The sequence below is a fragment of the Polypterus senegalus genome, chromosome 10 (genome assembly GCF_016835505.1).
Source record: "Polypterus senegalus isolate Bchr_013 chromosome 10, ASM1683550v1, whole genome shotgun sequence".
NCBI classification, from domain to species: domain Eukaryota; kingdom Metazoa; phylum Chordata; class Cladistia; order Polypteriformes; family Polypteridae; genus Polypterus; species Polypterus senegalus.
The window spans coordinates 146656211-146675979 of record NC_053163.1 but is presented as its reverse complement, the minus strand read 5'-3'; the positions used below and the strand labels follow the sequence as shown (position 1 = coordinate 146675979).

The 19769-nt window shown below is 46.8% G+C and overlaps 1 protein-coding gene across 2 annotated transcripts in view; it reads left to right on the top strand.

Annotated features, from left to right (window-relative positions):
- Positions 1–4309: 4309 nt before the first annotated feature.
- Positions 4310–19769, top strand: part of si:ch1073-396h14.1 (disintegrin and metalloproteinase domain-containing protein 10) — a 130410-nt gene continuing 114950 nt past the window's right edge. Inside the window, exons 1-3 of one of the 2 annotated variants that reach the window (XM_039767006.1) lie at positions 4310–4476; positions 15082–15232; positions 18644–18762. In XM_039767006.1, the coding sequence (XP_039622940.1) occupies positions 4416–4476; positions 15082–15232; positions 18644–18762 (331 nt within the window). In that variant the 5' untranslated portion in view covers positions 4310–4415. The remainder of the gene's footprint in view (positions 4477–15081; positions 15233–18643; positions 18763–19769) is intronic. The other variant, XM_039767007.1, reaches the window with a different exon arrangement.

The window sequence follows — 19769 nt, the reverse complement described above, 5'->3', positions numbered from 1 at the left end:
TGTGAAGGGCTCCCTGTTTAAACGCGAACTGGGCCTTTCGTCACACAGCATTATGATTTTTTATAAGGGAAGCAAAATTACAAAAGAAAACCCTTTCACATTGATTTGATAGGAACGGCCTACTTGGAATCACTATCCGAATCGTAATTATGTGGTGGTGTAGGAGCATTTCTGCTTCTGTCCGTTCACAGTCCGTCTCGTTTTCACGATGCTGTTGTTTCCTCTCACGATGTCTTCTCATCCTTTCTCCAATCTCGCTGGTCGCTTTGTGGCAATCCAAAGAGTAAGGCAATATACACGGAGCAATGGTTATAAAAGGGGGACACATAGGTATCCAGGCTCTTTAAAGCATAAATAGGGATCACTTCACTGACATGTGAGCAAGCCACGGTACAACTGTGAGACGCGCAGCACTCGCCGGCTACAACGTAACAATAATAATTTCCGTAACGTCCTGTTACGTTGTCATTAATTTTACTCACTTACTTTCTTTCATACATATGTTACATAGGCACGTACCTTTTATCTTCGGCAATCTCATTCTCTAACCAGGCCTCAGGAGCTAACCAGCGTAACACTGTCCACCACCCCTTTCGTTATTCCGGCACATTATTGACATCCGTGAGTAACAACGACGTACTAAACTGGAAGGTGGTCTACGCATGCGTGGTCTTCGCGGACAAACAAAGATCAAGATCTAAATGAAGATCTCTTCAGTTAATTTAAAGCACAACAATTTGTTTAGTTTGAATGTCTGTGTTTTGAGGTGTGACTGGCGTACTACAGTCTTCAGTAGTATAAGCCTGGAGGAGATTCTTAATGCAATGCCTATGTTTTAGCTGTCTCTCTACTGCCATCTAGTGCTTCTTCTTCTAATTCATTCGCGGACAAACAAAGATCAAGATCCAAATGAAGATTATATATAGAGATTGAAGAACAGAAGAGATCAATTGTTTTAGGACACGAGTGTCGAACTCCAGTCTTGGAGGGCCGCAGTGGCTGCAGGTTTTCATTCTAACCATCTTAATTAGTGACTGGTTTTCACAGCTAATGAACTTCTTTTGCCTTTGTTTTAATTCACTTGACTCAGGCCCCTTAGTTGTCTCTGTTTCCTTAATTAGCAGCCAAACAATAATGAGACACAAAATGAGCTGCCACATGACCAGCTCACCTGTGCCCATCACACAATATCTAAAAATAAGGAAAGGTGAAGGTCTCGGTAAAGTTGATCTCTTAGGTCACCAAACAATTTTGACGTTTGGTGTTCTTAGAAAAAAACAGAGAAATCAGCAGATTTGGAAATGTCTGCTGTGACAGAATGAGAGCAGCAACAAGCCATGGAATGAAATAACGGGTTTAATTAACAGCAAGAATCGGCTTCTCATTAAGAGGTTGGTTGGAGTTTGAAATCCCAGTTTAGCTGATCATCCGTCAGCTCGTTTCACGCCTCATTTCTTTTTGGCTACCATTTAGTGAGGAAACAAATCAATTCAGAGGACTGAATCCTCCAAAACAGGGCTATTAAAATTAAGGAGTGAATTAGCAGTGAAAACTGCTCGCTGATTAGGAAAAGGGTTAGAATGAAAAGGCCCTCCAGGCCTGGAGTTCGACACCTCTGTTTTTAGGAGGTTCATTTATGCAGATGATCTCTGCTTAGCCTCCCAGTGTGTTTCCTTCCAAGATATCCAAAAGAGACTCACCAATGCCCTCCGCATCCTCTCAGAGTCTTACACTAAATGGTCCCTTAATGCCAATCCAGGGAAGACACAAGTCTGTACCTTCCATTGTAACAACAGACAAGCAAACACAACTGTAGAGATCAGATGGAACAATGAAGTACTGAAGAACACCACACATCCTGTTTACTTAGGCATAGATAGATAGATAGTGTCAGGGATGCCAGGGGCCATGACCCGGCCGGGACGCCATGAGGGACCGGATGTGGGTCTGTGCCCATCCTGGATCACGGGGGGGTCGCCTTCCTGGTTGCTTTGGGGGCCATGGGTACAGGGCATGGAAGCTCCACCCTGTAGGGGCCCGTGGTCACCGCCAGGAGGCGCCCCAATGCCTTGGGGACCTGTTACCCCAGCACTTCCGCCACACCAGGAAGTGCTGGGGGGAAGAATTAGGACGGCACCCGGAGAGCTGCCGGGAGGACAACCGGCACTTCCGCCATGCTGGGGCGTGGCCAGAAGAGGAATGCCGGGAACACCTGGGGCTCACCGGGGACTGTATAAAAGGGGCCGTCTCCCTTCATTCGAGGCTGGAGTCGGGTGGAAGAAGGACAAGGCACGAGAGGAGAGTGGAGGCGGCCCGAAGAAAGGCATTGTGGCCAGGACTGTGACTTTGGGGTTTGTGCACTAATGTGGGGTCTGAGTGACCAATTATTATTGTATATATTTGTAAATAAACGTGTTTGTGGGTGACATGAATGTGTTAGCCTGTCTGCGTCCGGGTCAACCTCCACAATAGATACTTTATTAATCCCAAGGAGAAATTCATCACCCTGGATAGGACGCTCTCTTTTAAAGAACATATTCTTAAACTCAAAAAGAAGATATCCAGCAGGAATAATCTCCTTAGCAAACTAGCAAACACGTACTGGGGAGCAGACCATAAGACCCTGTGATCAATGGCCATGGCACTCTGTTATTCAACAACAACAACAACAACATTTATTTCTATAGCACATTTTCATACAAACAGTAGCTCAAAGTGCTTTACATTCTAATTATAATTATTCAAATTGTGTACCAGTGTAGGCGAGGTCAGCCCATGCCAACAAGGTTGAATCTATGCTAAATAGTGCTTGCCGTACCATCTCCAGCACATTAGCAACAACGTGCCTTCCTGCTTTATACAGGCTGGCCGGGATCGCACCTCCCCATATACGACGAGAAACCCGTTCAAGAGTAGAAAGGTTCAAGCAACTGATGGACTCCAGACACCCACTCCACCACCACCACCAGGAAGTAGATTGCCAACAACGTTCTCGTCGGAGCTTCGCCACAGTGGAACCCCTCAATCCAAAGCAGTCCACAACGCTTAGGCTTGAGAGGTGGTGAGAGACTGACCGGAGCCCTCCCAATGAAGCTCTTCCTACCTCTCAAGAGCCTCTGCACAATGGAGCATCCCTCTCTAGGAAAGACTGGGTCAGCACTTACCCAAGTTAGGTCAAAGGTGGGCAAAGCAAGGGGCAACCTATTTAGATGGGGCCTCACAACAAGCACCGAATGTCAATGTGGTGAGCCCGCTCAAACAATGGACCACGTTCTCCGTGAATGTTCCCGAGGCCCTACATGCACCGACGAAGAGTTTAAGGATGATGATGACTCCCATCTTACCTGGATACGGCAGTGGCGTGATAAGATATGATGATGATGATGATTCAAAGCAGAATTTTTGTTGTCCGCCGTTTCTTGATCTTGTGTAGATGTCGTCGTATTTGTGCCTTTCAGTTTTACTTACTTAGTGTTGTATTCCTTGAGGGCGGCATGGTGGCGCAGTGGGTAGCGCTGCTGCCTCGCAGTTAGGAAACCTGGATTCGCTTCCCGGGTCCTCCCAGTGTGGAGTTTGCATGTTCTCCCCGTGTCTGCGTGGGTTTCCTCCCACAGTCCAAAGACATGCAGGTTAGGTGCATTGGCGATTCTAAATTGTCCCGGGTGAGTGTGTGTGTGCCCAGCCCGGGGTTTGTTTCCTGCCTTGCACCCTGTGTTGTCTGGGATTGGCTCCAGCAGACCCCCGTGACCCTGTAGTTAGGATATAGCAGGATGGATGGATGTATTCCTTGATGATGTTGTCACACACGACCGCTTGGGAAGCGGTCAGGGATGGATGAGCTGCACTAATGTCTTTTCTTCGTCTTTCACAGATTCCCTGAAGAGAAAACCAATTAGAGCTCCACCTGCTTCTGCTGCCAGCCTATGCCCTCCTACTGACCTCTTTTCTGCCTCTTCCTGCCCACCACCTATAAAAGACCCAACCGCTTCACCTTCCATTTCAGTCTCACTCGGACTCGGTCTCATACTCGGTCTCATATATCTCTCTAGTCTTGCCTACTATTCCAGTGTTTGCTACACTATGGTCTCTGTTTTGTCTTGTTTTACGATGTACTCATGCTGTTGGCTAGTGAAAGGCACTATATAACAAAGTCCTCAGCCTGTTTGGAATAAATCGAATTCTTATTTTTTAAGTCAGCTCTTCTCCAAACTCGCCTTCCTGCATTCCTTTGTTGGGATGGGCAAACCATCCTCGCGGATAACGGGATGTGGTGAAGAAGACAGGACAAGGCCGGAGCCTGGGGCTGTGATGTGACTCCCTCCGCGTGTTCGTGCAGCTCCGACTAAGGAAGTACCTGGAGAATGTGCCCTGGGGTCCCGCATAGTTGAGAAGAGCTTCATGGCGACATCTTCACCATGAAGGTGCCTACCTCTTTATTTTTAGTCCTCTCCTTTCCACTATGTTTCTCCAGTGTGGGTGAGTCCTTCTTTTTCCATGTTGCTTAATGAATAGCCGTGAAGGTAAATGAGGGGATGTGAGGAGAAAATGGCTGTGAGGTTTAAGTGTTGCCTTCCTGTCTCGACTTGCCGTTTTCAGGCGCAACGGCCGAGTGTTTCAGATCTGCAGACGAGAAGACTTGTTCTGTTTTGTTAACAATCGTAGCTTTTGCTGTGCTGGAAATGTAAATTTTAAGTAGTAGGTTACAGTGTAAGGAGTATGGGGTCAGTATTGACTACTGGGGGGTCAAAATAGCAATCAAAAAATAACTGAAAACCTACAGTGCAATCAAAATGACTTTGTCATAATCCTTTTGGTTTTCTTTGCTATAACATAAGTAGGAATTAAATAGACAGACTGGTAACGCCAGAGATTTTAAGAAAATGCTGTGAAGGACATGCAGGGTGTGGAGGTGCACTGCAGGGTTTTTATCCTCCCATTCAGGAACTGGTTAAGGCCTCTGCCCGGAAACAATGCCAATGTGCCATCCTGGAGTTGTGCTGGACAGGATGCCAAAGAGGCCCTCTGGGAGTTGGAGATCCCATTCTGGATGGGGTCTTAAAGGTGGTCAGAGAAGGTCTTAGTGATCACCAGCTAGTCCACTAGGCCACATGGGAGCTGCAGCCATTTTTCAGCCAAATATGCAGTAGGCTTGTCCTTAAAAATGGCTGCGTGCCTCCCAAGTGGTCAGGGATGACCAGGAACTATTGGCCATCCAATTGGCTGCGACCCTGCAAGTAATAATCTCTCTCTATATATATATTTATATAAAGTCAAACATCCGCCTGTTTGTATGTCTGGCCGCTTTTCATGAGAGAACTACTTAACGTATTTAGATCTGTTTTTTTTTCTATCATTTGCTTGAACATTCCGGTTGATTTTGCGATTTCTCTCATCACGCTAAGAATCATAGTTCACTTACAGCATCGCTATATTCACGCTAATCCGAGAGAGTAGCTGTGGGCCGAGGGTAGAGGGAAACGTGACGTCTGGAGTGGGGAGTGGGCAGGACCCTCCTCACTGTCCTATTTCACTTCTACATGGACGGAGCCCTGGGGGACACTAGTTTACTATAAATATAATAAAATGCTTAGGTCTATGTGTGTGTCCGGTTCCTCCAAGCTATCTGATTGGTCAGTTCCGCTTTAGTGAGATTGGTCAATTTGGCATCGGTAATGCAATCGAAAGAGGAAGTACAAGTGTGAAACGGACGAGGAGGAGTAATGGCATAGATGGCATACAGTGGCTGGTGGTGGATTTTAGAAGGCCCAGGCCCCTCATGGACCCCGTGATCATCAGAGGTGACTGTGCAGAGGGTGCAGACCTATAAATACCTGGGAGTGCAGCTGGATGATAAATTGGACTGGACTGCCAATACTGATGATCTGTGCAAGAGAGGACAGAGCCGACTATACTTCCTTAGAAGGCTGGCGTCCTTCAACATCTGCAATAAGATGCTGCAGATGTTCTATTAGACGGTTGTGGCGCGCGCCCTCTTCTACGCGGTGGTGTGCTGGGGAGGCAGCATAAAGAAGATGGACGCCTGGACAAACTGGTGAGGAAGGCAGGCTCTGTTGTAGGCACGGAGCTGGATAATTTGACATCTGTGGCAGAGTGACGGGCGCTGAGCAGACTCATTGTCAATCATGGAGAATCCACTGAGCAGGATCATCTCCAGACAGAGGAGCAGCTTCACTGACAGACTGAGGAGACACCACAGTATTCGACTCTTCAATTCCACCTGGTGGGGTAAACGTTAACATTATACAAAGTTTTTTTCTGTTATACCTTCATTGTTATCACTCTTTAATTTAATACTGTATTGTTTTTTATCAGTATGCTGCTGCTGGTGTATGTGAATTTCCCCCTTGGGATTAATAAAGTTATCTATCTATCTATCTATCTATCTATCTATCTATCTATCTATCTATCTATCTATCTATCTATCTATCTATCTATCTATCTATCTATCTATCTATCTATCTCAGATGAGGAGTATAAAAATGGACAAGAGGCGAGTGAGGCACCATGCAAATATCGACAGGCTTTACAGCAACTCATGCAAGGCAAGAAAGGTTCGGACACGCAAGGGTATAAAAAAAAGAAAAAGTCACTGAAGGTACACATAGGAAAAGAGATATCAAATACTGTGTCACAAAAAAAAAAAGGAAAAAGGGTCACACAAAAGGTTTTGGGTAGCCACCCCGTATATTGAAGTTTGCTGCTGGTAAGGCAAAGAAACGAGTTTTCTGCAGAGTTCCTAACAGAACTGATGCATAGGTGACAAAATGGCGGTTTTTTAAAGTTAGAGGAAATTAGGTCATCGGGGCTGGAATCGGAAGTGATGTCATCGGGGCCAGGTGGGATTTCCTGTGACTGGTCTGCAGGAGAAAAAGAAATGTTAATGCACTCCGACCTCCCCTGCTCCGGCATGGAGCTACCGTCATTCGGGCCCTTTAGCTGCCTCCCATGCGCACGTGTGTGACAACAGTTATTTTTATTACTTGTCTTTTTCTCAGGTATCTTTTATAGGTAACATAATAATAATAATAATAATAATAATGGGCGGCACGGTGGCGCAGTGGGAACTTCCCAGGTCCTCCCTGTGTGGAGTTTGCATGTTCTCCCCGTGTCTGTGTGGGTTTCCTCCCAAAGTCCAAAGACATGCAGGTTAGGTGTATTGGTGATCTGAAATTGTCCCTAGTGTGTGTTTGGTGTGTGGGTTGGCGCCCTGCCTGGAGTTAATTTCCTGCTTTGCACCCTGTGTTGGCTGGGATTGGCTCCAGCATACCTCCATGACCCTGTGTTAGGATATAGCGGGTTGGATAATGGATGGATGGTAATTTAGGGGTCACCGCATCTGATGGTATCACCCAGCGCGGTCTGCACCCCCTGTACCCCCTCAGTGACTTCACAATCACATGGCACACGCACACACCCTCAAGTCAAACCCTGTAGTTAGGATATAGTGGGTTTGATAATGAGTGGATGGATGGATGGATGGATAATCTTCTTTCGGCTGTTCCCACTAAGGGGTCACCACAGAGAATCATCCGTCTTCATCTCTCCTTGTTTTTTATATCATTTTCTGCCTCCAACTGCCTTCCTGTCCTCCTTCACTACATCCATAAACCTCCTCTTTGGCCTTCCTCTTTTCCTCTTGCCTGGCGGTTTCATCCTCATCTCATATTTTCCTGATGTACCCCTCATCTCTATCCTTTGCATGTGCCCAGACCATCTCAATCTTACCTCTCTCACTTGGTCACCAAACTGTCATACCTGTATTGTCATTCCTGATCCCATCAGCCCTTGTTACTCCAAGCAAAAATCGTATCATCTTCAGCTCTGCCACCTGCCTTTTCGTCAGAGCCACCATCTCCAAGCCCTACAACACAGCTTTTCTTATTACCATTCTATAGACCTTCTGTTTCACTCTTGCAGCTTCTCTTCTATCACATATCACTGCTGCCACTCTTCTTCACCCAGTCAACGCCCAGTCCACCCTGCCTGCACTCTCTTCTTTAAGGTATCTTAAAAATGAGTTACAGATATTTGAAAATACAACTGTTTTAAGATACATTTTAAGATAGCACCCGTGTGAAGGATGACTTGTATTCTTACCCGGCCGGGAGACCATTGAGGTGGAAGAACAGGGGGAAGACAGCTTACATGGGGCTTTGTCTCCCCCATGATGCTAGATGGCAGCGAGCCCATGTTTGGATCCCCACACGGGTGTCCACAAGGCATGCTGGGTATTGTAGTCCCAGGGGACAGCCTTGTTGGATCCTGTGGGGGGGCGTCAGGGGGATATGTGGGATCTGGCACTCCCTACTCCATAGGGCTAGAACCTCAGCCAGAAGTGCTTTGGAGTTGTTGTGTCATGTCACTGGAAGCACTCCCCGGATGTTAGATTAATGGAGCTGCCTGCCTCACATGGAGGAGTCAGAGTCGGGAGGAAGAGTGGAGGAGGCTGCGAGCGGCAGAGAGAGAAAGAAAGACAAAGAGCTGCTGTGCGCTATCTAGTGCTTGATTGTACTTGTGCCTGTGGTGGTGGGAAATGCTTGTTGAGAAGAGTTTCCCACAAGTGCTTTTAACTTGTGTCCATGCCTGCTTGTGTTGGGCATCTGGGGAGCTGGAGTGCCCACACTTGTAATGATACCCTGTTCACTTTGAAATTTCTCACGCATGCTCACGCGTACACAAGGCCACCAGCCTATTTAATACATTCCTTGCAGGGTTTGAGCATAGGACATGCACAGAGTGCAACAGCATCAGCCGCTATTGGTCAAAGAAAGTGGCGTGACGCAGGATTGGCTGTGAAATAAAAGGCACTTCCCGCCTACAGGGGCCGTCTATGTGCTCAGTCGTGTGAAGCTTAGCTTTCAAAATGTACCAAGCATGGCTGCTTGTGCCGAATATGTATATAATTTCTTTTTGTATATAAGAATATATTGTTGTAATATTGTTAGTGGAGGTATTTATATAGTCCGGGTTGTGGTACACTTTTTTTTTTGTATATTCATTGGGGTTTTTTCTTCTCCTTGTAAATGTTTTTTGGGATTCATTGAATTTTGTTTAATGAAGCTTCTTCCTGATCATATTTTCTTCATTTAGAAAGACCACTGTTTTTGTGTATACATAATTTTTGTCTTTAATTATTTTTCATGGACGGCATGGTGGTGCAGTGGGTAGCGCTGCTGCCTCGCAGTTTGGAGACCCAGGTTCACTTCCCAGGTCCTCTCAGATTGGAGTTTGCATGTTCTCCCCGTGTCTGCGTGGGATTCCTCCCACAGTCCAAAGACATGCAGGTTAAGTTCATTGGCGATCCTAAATTGTCCCTTATATGTGTGTGTGTGTGTGTGCCCTGTGGTGGGCTGGCACCCTGCCCGGGGTTTGTTTCCTGCCTTGTGCCTTGAGTTGGCTGGGATTGGCTCCAGCAGACCCCGTGAGCCTGTAGTTTGGATATAGCGGGTTTGATGATGGATTATTTTTCATTTTAGGACTGGCAGAGTTTCACTTTAAAGATCATACACTATTTTTGATTGGGACATCATGTTTGTGTTTTTTGTGCAACTTATGATGGGTGGCCGGGATGCCAGCAGAGTGGAAGGTCCAGGGGAAAGGGCATTGATGAGGCAATGCCTCCACTGGGACACTAGAGGGCAGCCCTCCTGGGTGGCTGTGGCACCACGGATTCCCGCAGGGCATGTCGGGAACTGGAGTCTGGTGAAGCCCAGTTGGGCTCCATGGGGGCCACCAGGGGGAGCCCTTTAGAGGACCCCCAGCGCACCTGGGAGTGATTCCAGGTAATACTAAGGAGCCACCTGGAACACTTCCAGGACCTGAATAAGAGGAGCCGCCTCACTTTGGGGTAGCCAGAGTTGGGAGGAAGGAGACAAAGCCTGAGGAGGAGTGGAGGCGGATGGACTGGCAGTAAGAAGGGACTATATATTGGTGTGGTGTTGGCATTTTATGCACAAAGCTCTAAAAAAACACGGGTGGTGAGTTGAACCTGTGTCCTGCCTGTCGGTGTCAGGGGTTAGGGATGCAGTTCGCCCCCTAGTGGCTTACAGCTTGTAAATGAAACCCACTATTGTTTTTGGAAAATATCACTTTTGTGTCAGTGACTCCATGTCTGACAACTCCCTCAAGTCTAATCCCGGTTGGCCCTGAACTACAAGATGCCCAAAGTGTAGTCTGGTGCCAAGCTTGCCACTCCACGAGGCGTGACACCGTACAGCTACGTAAGTGTAAGACAAAACATTACACTATAGGGTATACTTCTGTGAGCACTGTAGATATCCATAGAAACCATAACGTGATGCTATCTGTCATTATTGGAGAGAGTCCTGTGAAACTTCTCAAGTGGTTACTTACCCGTTCTCTTCTCTAGCTGAGGCTGCTGTGAAGCGTCTCAAACTCGGCTGGACTCGCCGCCCAGCTTCAGTCATGGTTAGGCCAGGATTGATTAAATGGTCCACCCAAGTGGCACGTATTTCATTGGAAATATTGGCTCGCCTTTACTTTCCTCTTCCTCCTCCTCATCCTGGATGGCCTCCGCTGCCTGCTGGGCCTCCTCTCACTCTTCCTCCTCCTCTGATTCTTCTTCTTCCTCTTCCTCTGTGTTCTCGCTGCTCCGTCTTCCTGTAGAATTCACTCGAGGCCTTGTTATTCCCTGACCCCCTGACTGAAGTGATCTTCCAATCGAGGAGCGACATGAACGAGACTAACTGGTTGTCAGGGTGTTGCGTTTTGGAGGCCAGTGTTTCAAAGTGAACAAAGTGTGCTAAAACGGTGCAATTCGTGTTCAGAGATGTGCAAAACTGTGAATTTGAATGATATCTGAGTTGAGGTCAGTGGAATTGTGCTTAGAGTTTAGCAGTTTGGAGTCACGCTGTTGACTCATGTGCTTCACTTTTTCAGAATTTTGCTCTATTTTGTTTGGGCGAATAAAATGTGGAAAAAACTTTTAATGACCCAGGAGTAGGTACCAGGTGTGAACGATAGGGGGCGCTCTCGCTCCCTTGAACCCCTGTCCACGACTCCAGACACCAAGTAAAAGTCCAAATGTTGACTTTGTCGCCACAGTGTACAAAGCACACTCTCCACCACAATACTCATATAAATCACAATAATTATCAATAAACCAATCCTCCAGCTCCCAGACGCGTTGCCACCCTTCCACCCAGCTTAGCTCATTGTCTGGGAGTTCCCATAGTCCTTTTATACTCCCTGACCCGGAGGTGTTTCTGCCCAACAGTCCACAAGTCCTTATTCCTTCCGGGTCAGGGTAAATAGTCCTTTTCTTCAACCCGGAAGTCCGTTGCTCTTCCTATGACGAACCTCCGGGTCACAGGGCACGAAGAAGCCCTCGGTCCTCCCTGCAGCTCCCTCCTGTGGCCCCCACGGCATCCAGCAGGGCTTTGCATAAAAACTCCATTGTCCATGATGCCCTGCTGGTCTTCTGGGGACCTCCATGCTGCAAGGAGGGCTCCACCTGGCGGCTTGGGGGTATTGGCCGGGATAAATGGCCGGCCATCCTTCACAGCATTCCCCCCCACAGCGACAAATTATTATTCGGAGCGGCCTGCCCCGAGAGGGAAGTCTTTCTCCACGAGGACGTTCTGGTTGAGCCTTGATTAATTCGACCATCTTGGTCCCTGGAGAACCTAGGGGAAATATTAGTCCAAATCGACATCTTGTCCCCCTCTCTCCAAGGACAGTTCCGCCAAATATGGCCCAACCTTCGGCACCCGTAACACTGCCTCTGTCCTCCTGGTATTCTCCCCCTGCGGGACTGAAAACAATTAGGAAATGTTAGGTCCGCCCCTTGTCTTGCTGGGAGAGAAACCCCTGCCGCCTCTAACGGTGCTTTCTCTATTTCTGTCTCTATTCCTTTCTTGTCAGGAGACCTCGGTTTAATCTTAGAGCCCTCCTGTTTAATCTGGGGCTTATATACAGTCTGGGTCTCTCTATTACAAGAAGAGAGCCCCTTTACTGTCTGCACCCCTCTTGATTTACAAATTACCGGTGGCGGCGTCTTAAGGGCCGTCTTGCTCCGGGAATCAGCACTGCCTAGCTGCCTCGGATCGATTAGCCCTTCCGCTGACTACTCGGTTAACGTACCGGCCTCTCTTGTAGGGCACGGCGTGTATTGGCACCCGCTACTTAATAAACGCGGGCCCGGATCACACTGCGTCCCTCTATTATGTACGATACGGGTCTCGCCTACCTGTAGCGCTGCATTATTCATTACGGGAGGCTCCCCACCAAATTGCCGCACGTAGGCCCTCACCTTCTCCAACGGCTCTCTGGATGCAGCTCCCAACTCCCCGACGATCTTTTCAATGGTCGTCAGGACCTGTAAGAAACTTGCTACGGGCTCGATTAACCGTTCAAGTTCCCGCAAGTCATTATTTATTTCGACCGGCATAAGACTTACTTCCTTGTCTGTCTTCTCTGCTGGCCGGGAGCCAATGAGCACGCCCGCTTCAGGCACGTGCTCTGACGGGTCTCGCGGAGGCTTCTGGGACTTGGAGTTCTCAGAGGGTCGAGTTGCCTTCTTCGGCGAACTGCGGTCTGTCTTTAATATTTTGCGACATCCCGATCAGCTACTTCCCGACCCTCCTTACCTTCTTGTGGGTTGGCGATGCCTGCTCGCCTCCCCTTCCCTTCGGAAAGACCAAGTCCGTTCCTTCGGGCTCGAAGGCGCAAACAGCGGGACGCGGAGCTTCTCCTTCCCAGAATGCACCGGGTTTGCTACCGTGTCCTTCGTCGGCTGCCATCATGCGGAAGTCCTTTCCCCTGTGCTCAGGTTCCGACAGGAGCGGGCCGTTGTCTCCAGGGCAGTCTCCTTTTCCCTGCGGAGCCTCCAGGTGATCTTCTCCGAGGTACATGCATAGGACAAAGTGAGTTATAACAAAAGGATTCTCTATAACGTTCCCATCACGTACCTCAGAGCGCTCGTTGAATCCTGGAGGTTTCTCCGGACTTGAAAGGCCGCTCCTTAACTCCTCCCGAGCGTCAGCCATTACACACAGGTCACTCCCGCTGGCGATATTGCTCTGCTTGCCATTCTTCTTCCCCATTTTGGACTCGGAATTTTCGGGTTCAGGCGATGCTGTGACGATTCCTGAGTCCGTTGTCTGTTCAGGGCTCGTTTCCCACAGAAATTTTTGTTTCAGGTCCTCTGCAAATGACGCTAGAGAATCCTGCCGGCTACGCCACTTTGAACGATAGGGGGCGCTCTCGCTCCCTTGAACCCCTGTCCATGACTCCAGACACCATGTAAAAGTCCAAATGTTGACTTTATTTTTCTTCCACAGTGCACAAAGCACACTCTCCACCACAATACTCATATAAATCACAATAATAACAAATAACCAATCCTCCAGCTCCCAGACGCGTTGCCACCCTTCCACCCAGCTCAGCTCATTGTCTGGGAGTTCCCATAGTCCTTTTATACTCCCTGACCCAGGGGTGTTTCTGCCCAACAGTCCACAAGTCTTTATTCCTTCCGGGTCAGGGTAAATAGTCCTTTTCTTCAACCCGGAAGTCCGTCGCTCTTCCTATGACGAACCTTCGGGTCACAGGGCACGAAGAAGCCCTCGGTCCTCCCTGCAGCTCCCTCCTGTGGCCCCCACGGCATCCAGCAGGGCTTTGCATAAAAACTCCATTGTCCATGATGCCATGCTGGTCTTCTGGGGACCTCCATGCTGCAAGGAGGGCTCCACCTGGCGGCTTGGGGGTATTGGCCTGGATAAATGGCCAGCCATCTTTCACACAGGGCATAACCTGATAGAAGCACCTTCGGGTTAGATGGAAGCTTCCTGAAACAGGGAGCATCCCCTTGTGCCACCCAAGGACCCCGACGTGATTGTCCCTCGGGACTACGACTCCCACACATCACTGCGTGTGTCCTTACTGGGTTCACACCAGTGGAGCACTAAACTGCTCTTTATATCCCAGCTCCCCTACTGTCCATTAATCTATCTATCCCTTTGTATGGAATGTTGAAACAGCACCAATCCGGCCGGGTTGTGCCTTCTTCCATATTGTCCTTCTGTTATGGCGTCCCGGCCAGGAAAGGGTCCAGTGCAGGACTTACATGTGAAATATCTTGAAATGGCTCTCATACTTACTTTACTTAGTCCTTTTGCCCCTGTTGGTCAAGAGCTCTCCAGGCATTTCTGTCTAGGGCCAGCCTCTCCAATTGTCCCCTGGTGTGGTCCGTCCTCTTGGTATCTGCTTCCAGATCCTTGGTTGGCCTCTTTTTCTCTTTCCATGTGAGGCCTTGCCTTGTGGTGTCTGAGACTGGCTCACAAAGATGGAGCCTAACTACCTCCAAAGCCGCTGTGAACCTCTTCCTCCGCTGGCTCTCGCCTTGTTTGCTACCATAGTTCTTGGTTTCTGATGACATCTGGCCAGGGAATCCAGATGATCCTTATCAGACAGGTGTTAGTAAATATCTGGACCTTTCTGGTGATGGTTGTGGTGGTCCTCCATGTGTTGGCTCCGTAGAGTAGGACTTGACTTCACGTTTTAATTGAAGGACCTGATCTTGGTGGTGATGAACGGTTCTCCGGATCCCCAAACGTTTTTTAGCTGCTGATCCTGGCTCTACCATTGACGTGTGCCCAACCAAGGTAGGCGAAACATTCCCCCTCTCCTAACACTTCACCTTCCAACATTATGGGAGATGGAGTAACGGAGCTGACCTTGAAGATCCTGCTCTGCTGTCTATGGATGCTACTTTCAAATATCTAAAAAGCTGAATGACATTTTAGGAAATCAATTTAGTGAAATTTCTAGATGCTGATTTGGTTTTCCATATTGGACTGAAGGAACTGACCTGAAACTGAACGGGAAACCCAAAGCTGGATGGCATCAGCGTTTTATAATGGATTGAATTTTTTTTGCCCCCTCACTCCTTTTTTTTTCTGCCTCTTTTTGAAATTCCTGCACAGCATCTTGGGGGCAAATGTTACTTTGAGGTTTTGTGCTGCGACATGTTGACAAGGACGTGCGTTAATCCAGCAGACAAAAACTGAAACTCATAGACGTGCATCATGTTTCATTTTTCAGGATCCACGGAGAATGGGCCGAGTCCATTCATTAGATATTATGAAGGCCTGTCCTACAGCCGAGAGGCCCTTGAAATGAAGCATCAGAGAGCCAAGCGGGCCATCCATGAAGATGATCGGCGAGTCAGCCTGGACTTCACTGCCTACCACAGGTACGTTCACTTGTTCGTGACATGTTTGGTGGCACTCGGCCAGGCCCAGAAGGTAAAATGCTTGACTGCGTACTCTGGGGATGTCCACATCTCCTGTCTTTGTGGCCCTGAGCAAGTCGCCTGACCCACCTGAACCTGAATTGAAAAACAATTATACAATATAATACAATTTATTTTTGTATAGCCCAAAATCACACAAGGAGTGTCGCAATGGGCTTTAACAGGCCCTGCCTTTTGACAGCCCCCCAGCCTTGACTCTCTAAGAAGATGAGGAAAAAACCCTTTTAGGGAAAAGGAAATGGAAGAAACCTTAGGAAAGGCAATTCAGAGAGAGACCCTTTTCCAGGTAGGCTGGGTGTGCAGTGGGTGTCAAAAAAAGGGGGTCAATACGAGACAATACAATATACAGGACAGAACACAAGTAATCCTCAATACAATAGAAATATTACAAGTACAGAGCAGAATTCAACAGTAGACGATATCACATAATAGGATTTGGATTTGTTTAGAGTCCTGGAGACCTCGGCCATCAAGCCATTCCACAGCTGATTCAGTGCTGGGCCAGCCAATACGATGAAAGAACCCCTCTACCTGATGACTCCTGCGATTCACCATCAGAGATGACTTTACCTTAGGCAGGCAGGTGGGCAGTGGCACCAAGTGCCACATTTGAGTACTGAGAAGAGAAACAGAATGGGTGAGGGTCAGTAACAAATTAGAACTATCATGTTACTTAGATTTTAGTGCTAATGTCTGACAACAAAGATTTGTAGTCTGCACAGTTCATCAGCAGCTCTAGTCAGGGTGTGCTAAACTGAAGTAGTGAGTCTTCAGCCGGGATTTAAAAAGCTGAGACTGAGGGGACATCTCTTATAGTAGCAGGCAGACCAGTCCACAGTTTAGGGGCCCTGTAACTAAAATCTTGACCTTCCCCCTTGGAATCAGAAGCAGACTGGCATCTTGAGATCTTAACATGCATTCAGGTTTTTAAGTCGTGATAAGTTCAGATAAGTAAGCCGGACATCGGCCATTTAAGGCTTTAGCCTATATGTTAAAAAGAGGATTTTGAAGTCTGCCCTAAACTTAACCGGGAGTCATGGTAAGGATTTAAGAACTGGAGTGATGTGTTCGTATTTTCTTGTTCTTGTAATAATTCTTGCAGCCACATTTTGGATTAACTGGAAGCTGAATAAAGAACAGTTTGAACATCCAGTGAACACCGCATTGCAGCAGTCAATCTTACTAGAGAATTGAAATTGAAATTGTGTGGCCACCAATAATGGAAGTGGTGGAATTGGTTACAGAAGGATGTATTGATGGGAGTATTGCTGATGTTAAAAGATGGATAGCAAAGCTGAAATGAAGTCGATGAAGTGATCAGTGGCTGATTTTTTCTTTAATTTCAACCAAATCGAGAGGTACTTTATCATGTAAGCGTTCACAAAAAGACCTTCAAGGTTCTTTCTTTTGTTGGCAGAGAAGGTAATCATGGATATGCCTAAATGCAGTACTAACCTCTTTAACTAAACTAGTGTCCTTAGTAAGGGCAGGTTACCTTCTCCATAAGGAGTTCACATTCACTCTGCCATACTGTAACAATGGCTGAGGCTGGCTACCTCAGTGTCCTCCTTGGCATACCTTAGCAGGGGTCAGAAGACGTAATAAAAGCTCTGCTCCAGCCAGCTGACGGAAGACGGCTTTGAGAGGAGTGAACTTAGGAAGACCTTAGTAAAGGCCATGAGCCTCTCCAAGAGCTCTCCTCTAGCCAGGAGTCGCGGATATGTCGGTCCACTCCTGGTTCGCTACCTTTGAGAGGAGTGAACTACTCACCAATGATAGGAAAACCAAGTACGTCACATCTTTCAAGTTTTCGGCAAACTGAGAAAACAATGTCACCGTTATAATTAACAATCTCTTGATTTAATTTTTACCGAGCTTCATGGATACACAATATTGTGTTTTTTTCACGAATCAACAACACCTGTCATTTAAATCATGTGACTGTAATCCGACATTTTCATTGGTAGGCATGTCTTTCCTCATTTGTCAGTGGAGTTGATATCTATCTATCTATCTATCTATCTATCTATCTATCTATCTATCTATCTATCTATCTATCTATCTATCTATCTATCTATCATATAGTGCCTTTCATTCATCTATCTATCTATCTATCTATCTATCTATCTATCTATCTATCTATCTATCTATCTATCTATCTATCTATCTATCTATCTATCTATCTATCTATCTATCTATCTCCCTTGTTTTATTTCATATAGTGCCTTTCATATCTGTCTGTATTGTTCTTTATTGTTTATGTCACCTTTCTCTTTCTCTAGTAGACTTCTCTTCTGTTTTTTTCCCACTCTTCTATCCTCCCACTGCTCCACTATTTCAGGTCACTTTGTACGTGTAACACGTGTTCTTCACTTCCATGGTATAATGAAGGACATGTTATTTTTCCCCTGCTTGGTGAAGCTTCCAGATCCTCCTGTCACCTTCTGTTCTCTGCTCATTTTTCTTTCCTCCAGGAGGCTCTGTACTTGGAGTTCTCAGTTTCTTGGAAAACCTTTTAGTTTCCAGTGTGCTGTGCTGCGTTCCTCACATAAATCCCACTGGGGAACTTTGGTCAGTTTTCTCATGACCTTCCACATAGAATATGAGGGGCATTTTGTTATCATCTGCTAAAATCCTAAAAAGCGGAGTTATTTGTAGCTGTTAGAAACACGAGTGTATGAGGAAAAATTTGTATGTTTAGATCTATCCATTCTCAAACCTAATTAAAAATTCTAGGAGTTATGAGGCTTTAATTACAGCAGCAGCCAAAAAGCTGAACACAGCCCTGGAAATGAGGCCAGTCGGTACCCATTGTCTGCGATAAGACTCCTAAAAATGCGTTTATCATATAATTAGCTGTATGATGTGAGTGCCTCCATAAATGCAAAGCAGTGCTTCATTAGTATATGTATTTACAGCGCCCTCCATAATGCTTGGGAGCAAAGACCCCTTTTTCGTGGATTTCCCCCACTCTGCTCCACAGTTTAAAATGACAAATCACACAATTTAGATGTCGTGATTAAAGGGCACATTGCAGACTTTAATGTAAGGGGATTTTCAGACATTTTGGTCACACCGTGTAGAAATGACAACACATATTCTACACGGTCCAACCCGCCCATATAGCACTCCGATCAGCTTGGTGACAACACGTAGGATTAAAGAATATTTACACACACTTTCATCCCCGTACATTTCCCATTTAACGTCTTGGAATTCCAAATCGGATAAGGCTAAGAAAACAAGTGAATTGCTTACCTTTAACTCCGTTGTTTGTAGCAGCTCACCAGCTCTCTTTTACATCTGATTTTCCAGCTGCTGACCACGCCTTTTATATGTCACTTTGTCCAGGCACTTCCAGATGAGGCTGAAACCCGACATCTCTGGATTTACAGAAGATTTCCAGGTTCATTTCACAAATCGATCAGAACTGCCGACATTATCTCATCTCTACTCCGGAGAATTGGAAGGTAAGGAATCGCTTACGGGCGGTATGGTAGCGCAGGAGACCTGGGTTAGCTTCCCGGGTCCACCCTGCGTGGAGTTTGCATGTTCTCCCCGTGTCTGCGTGGGTTTCCTCCCACAGTCCAAAGACATGCAGGTTAGGTGCACCCTAAATTGTCGCTAGTGTGTGCTTGGTGTGTGTGTGTGTGCCCTGTGGTGGGCTGGCGCCCTGCCTGGGGATTTGTTCCTGCCTTGCACCCTTTGTTGGCTTGGATTGGCTCCATTAGACCCCCGTTACCCTGTAGTTAAGATATAGTGGGTTGGATAATGGATGGATGGATTTGATGAAATTGTTTACGCTTCAAAGGGTGTGGACATTGCGTGTAACAGCAGACAGACAGTCCGATTGTTTGCCCGTTTGTCACAGTAGATGTAAAATTGAAGTCAGCTTCTCTAGTGAGGCTTTTTTAGGATTTCAATTCAACAACAACAACATTTATTTCTATGGCACGTCCTTTTTATACCACAATGGAGCTCAAAATGCTTTACAAGATGAGAATTTTTCAGATTAGGCAATAATATTAAAGAATAAGTAACAACAAGACAAGGGTAAAGTCAGATTACCGGGAGGACAGAAAAAAAAAAAAACTCTAATTAGGCTGGAGAAAAACAAAATCTTATTTATCGACGATCGAACCCCCTCCACATGTTGCTGCGATCAAAATCGTGTCTAAAAGTAATTAAAACGACAAGTTCTTACTGAACTTTAATAAGCACACTAGGACTAAAAATGAAGAGGACGCAGCACAAACGAGTGGCGGGTGGGTGAAGAAGTTTAGCGGAAGTATATTGAAGCTGTGAGAGATGCCCAGCAGCTTATCTTGGCCAACACATCCAGACCGCTAGATGGAGTCCTCCCTGCAGTTCACGCAGGGCATCGTGGGAGATGGAGTTCAACTTCACAGCCCTGCTGGGTGCCATGGGGGCGGAAGAACAGAAGAAAAATATAAATCTTCATCTTTATAAAATAATT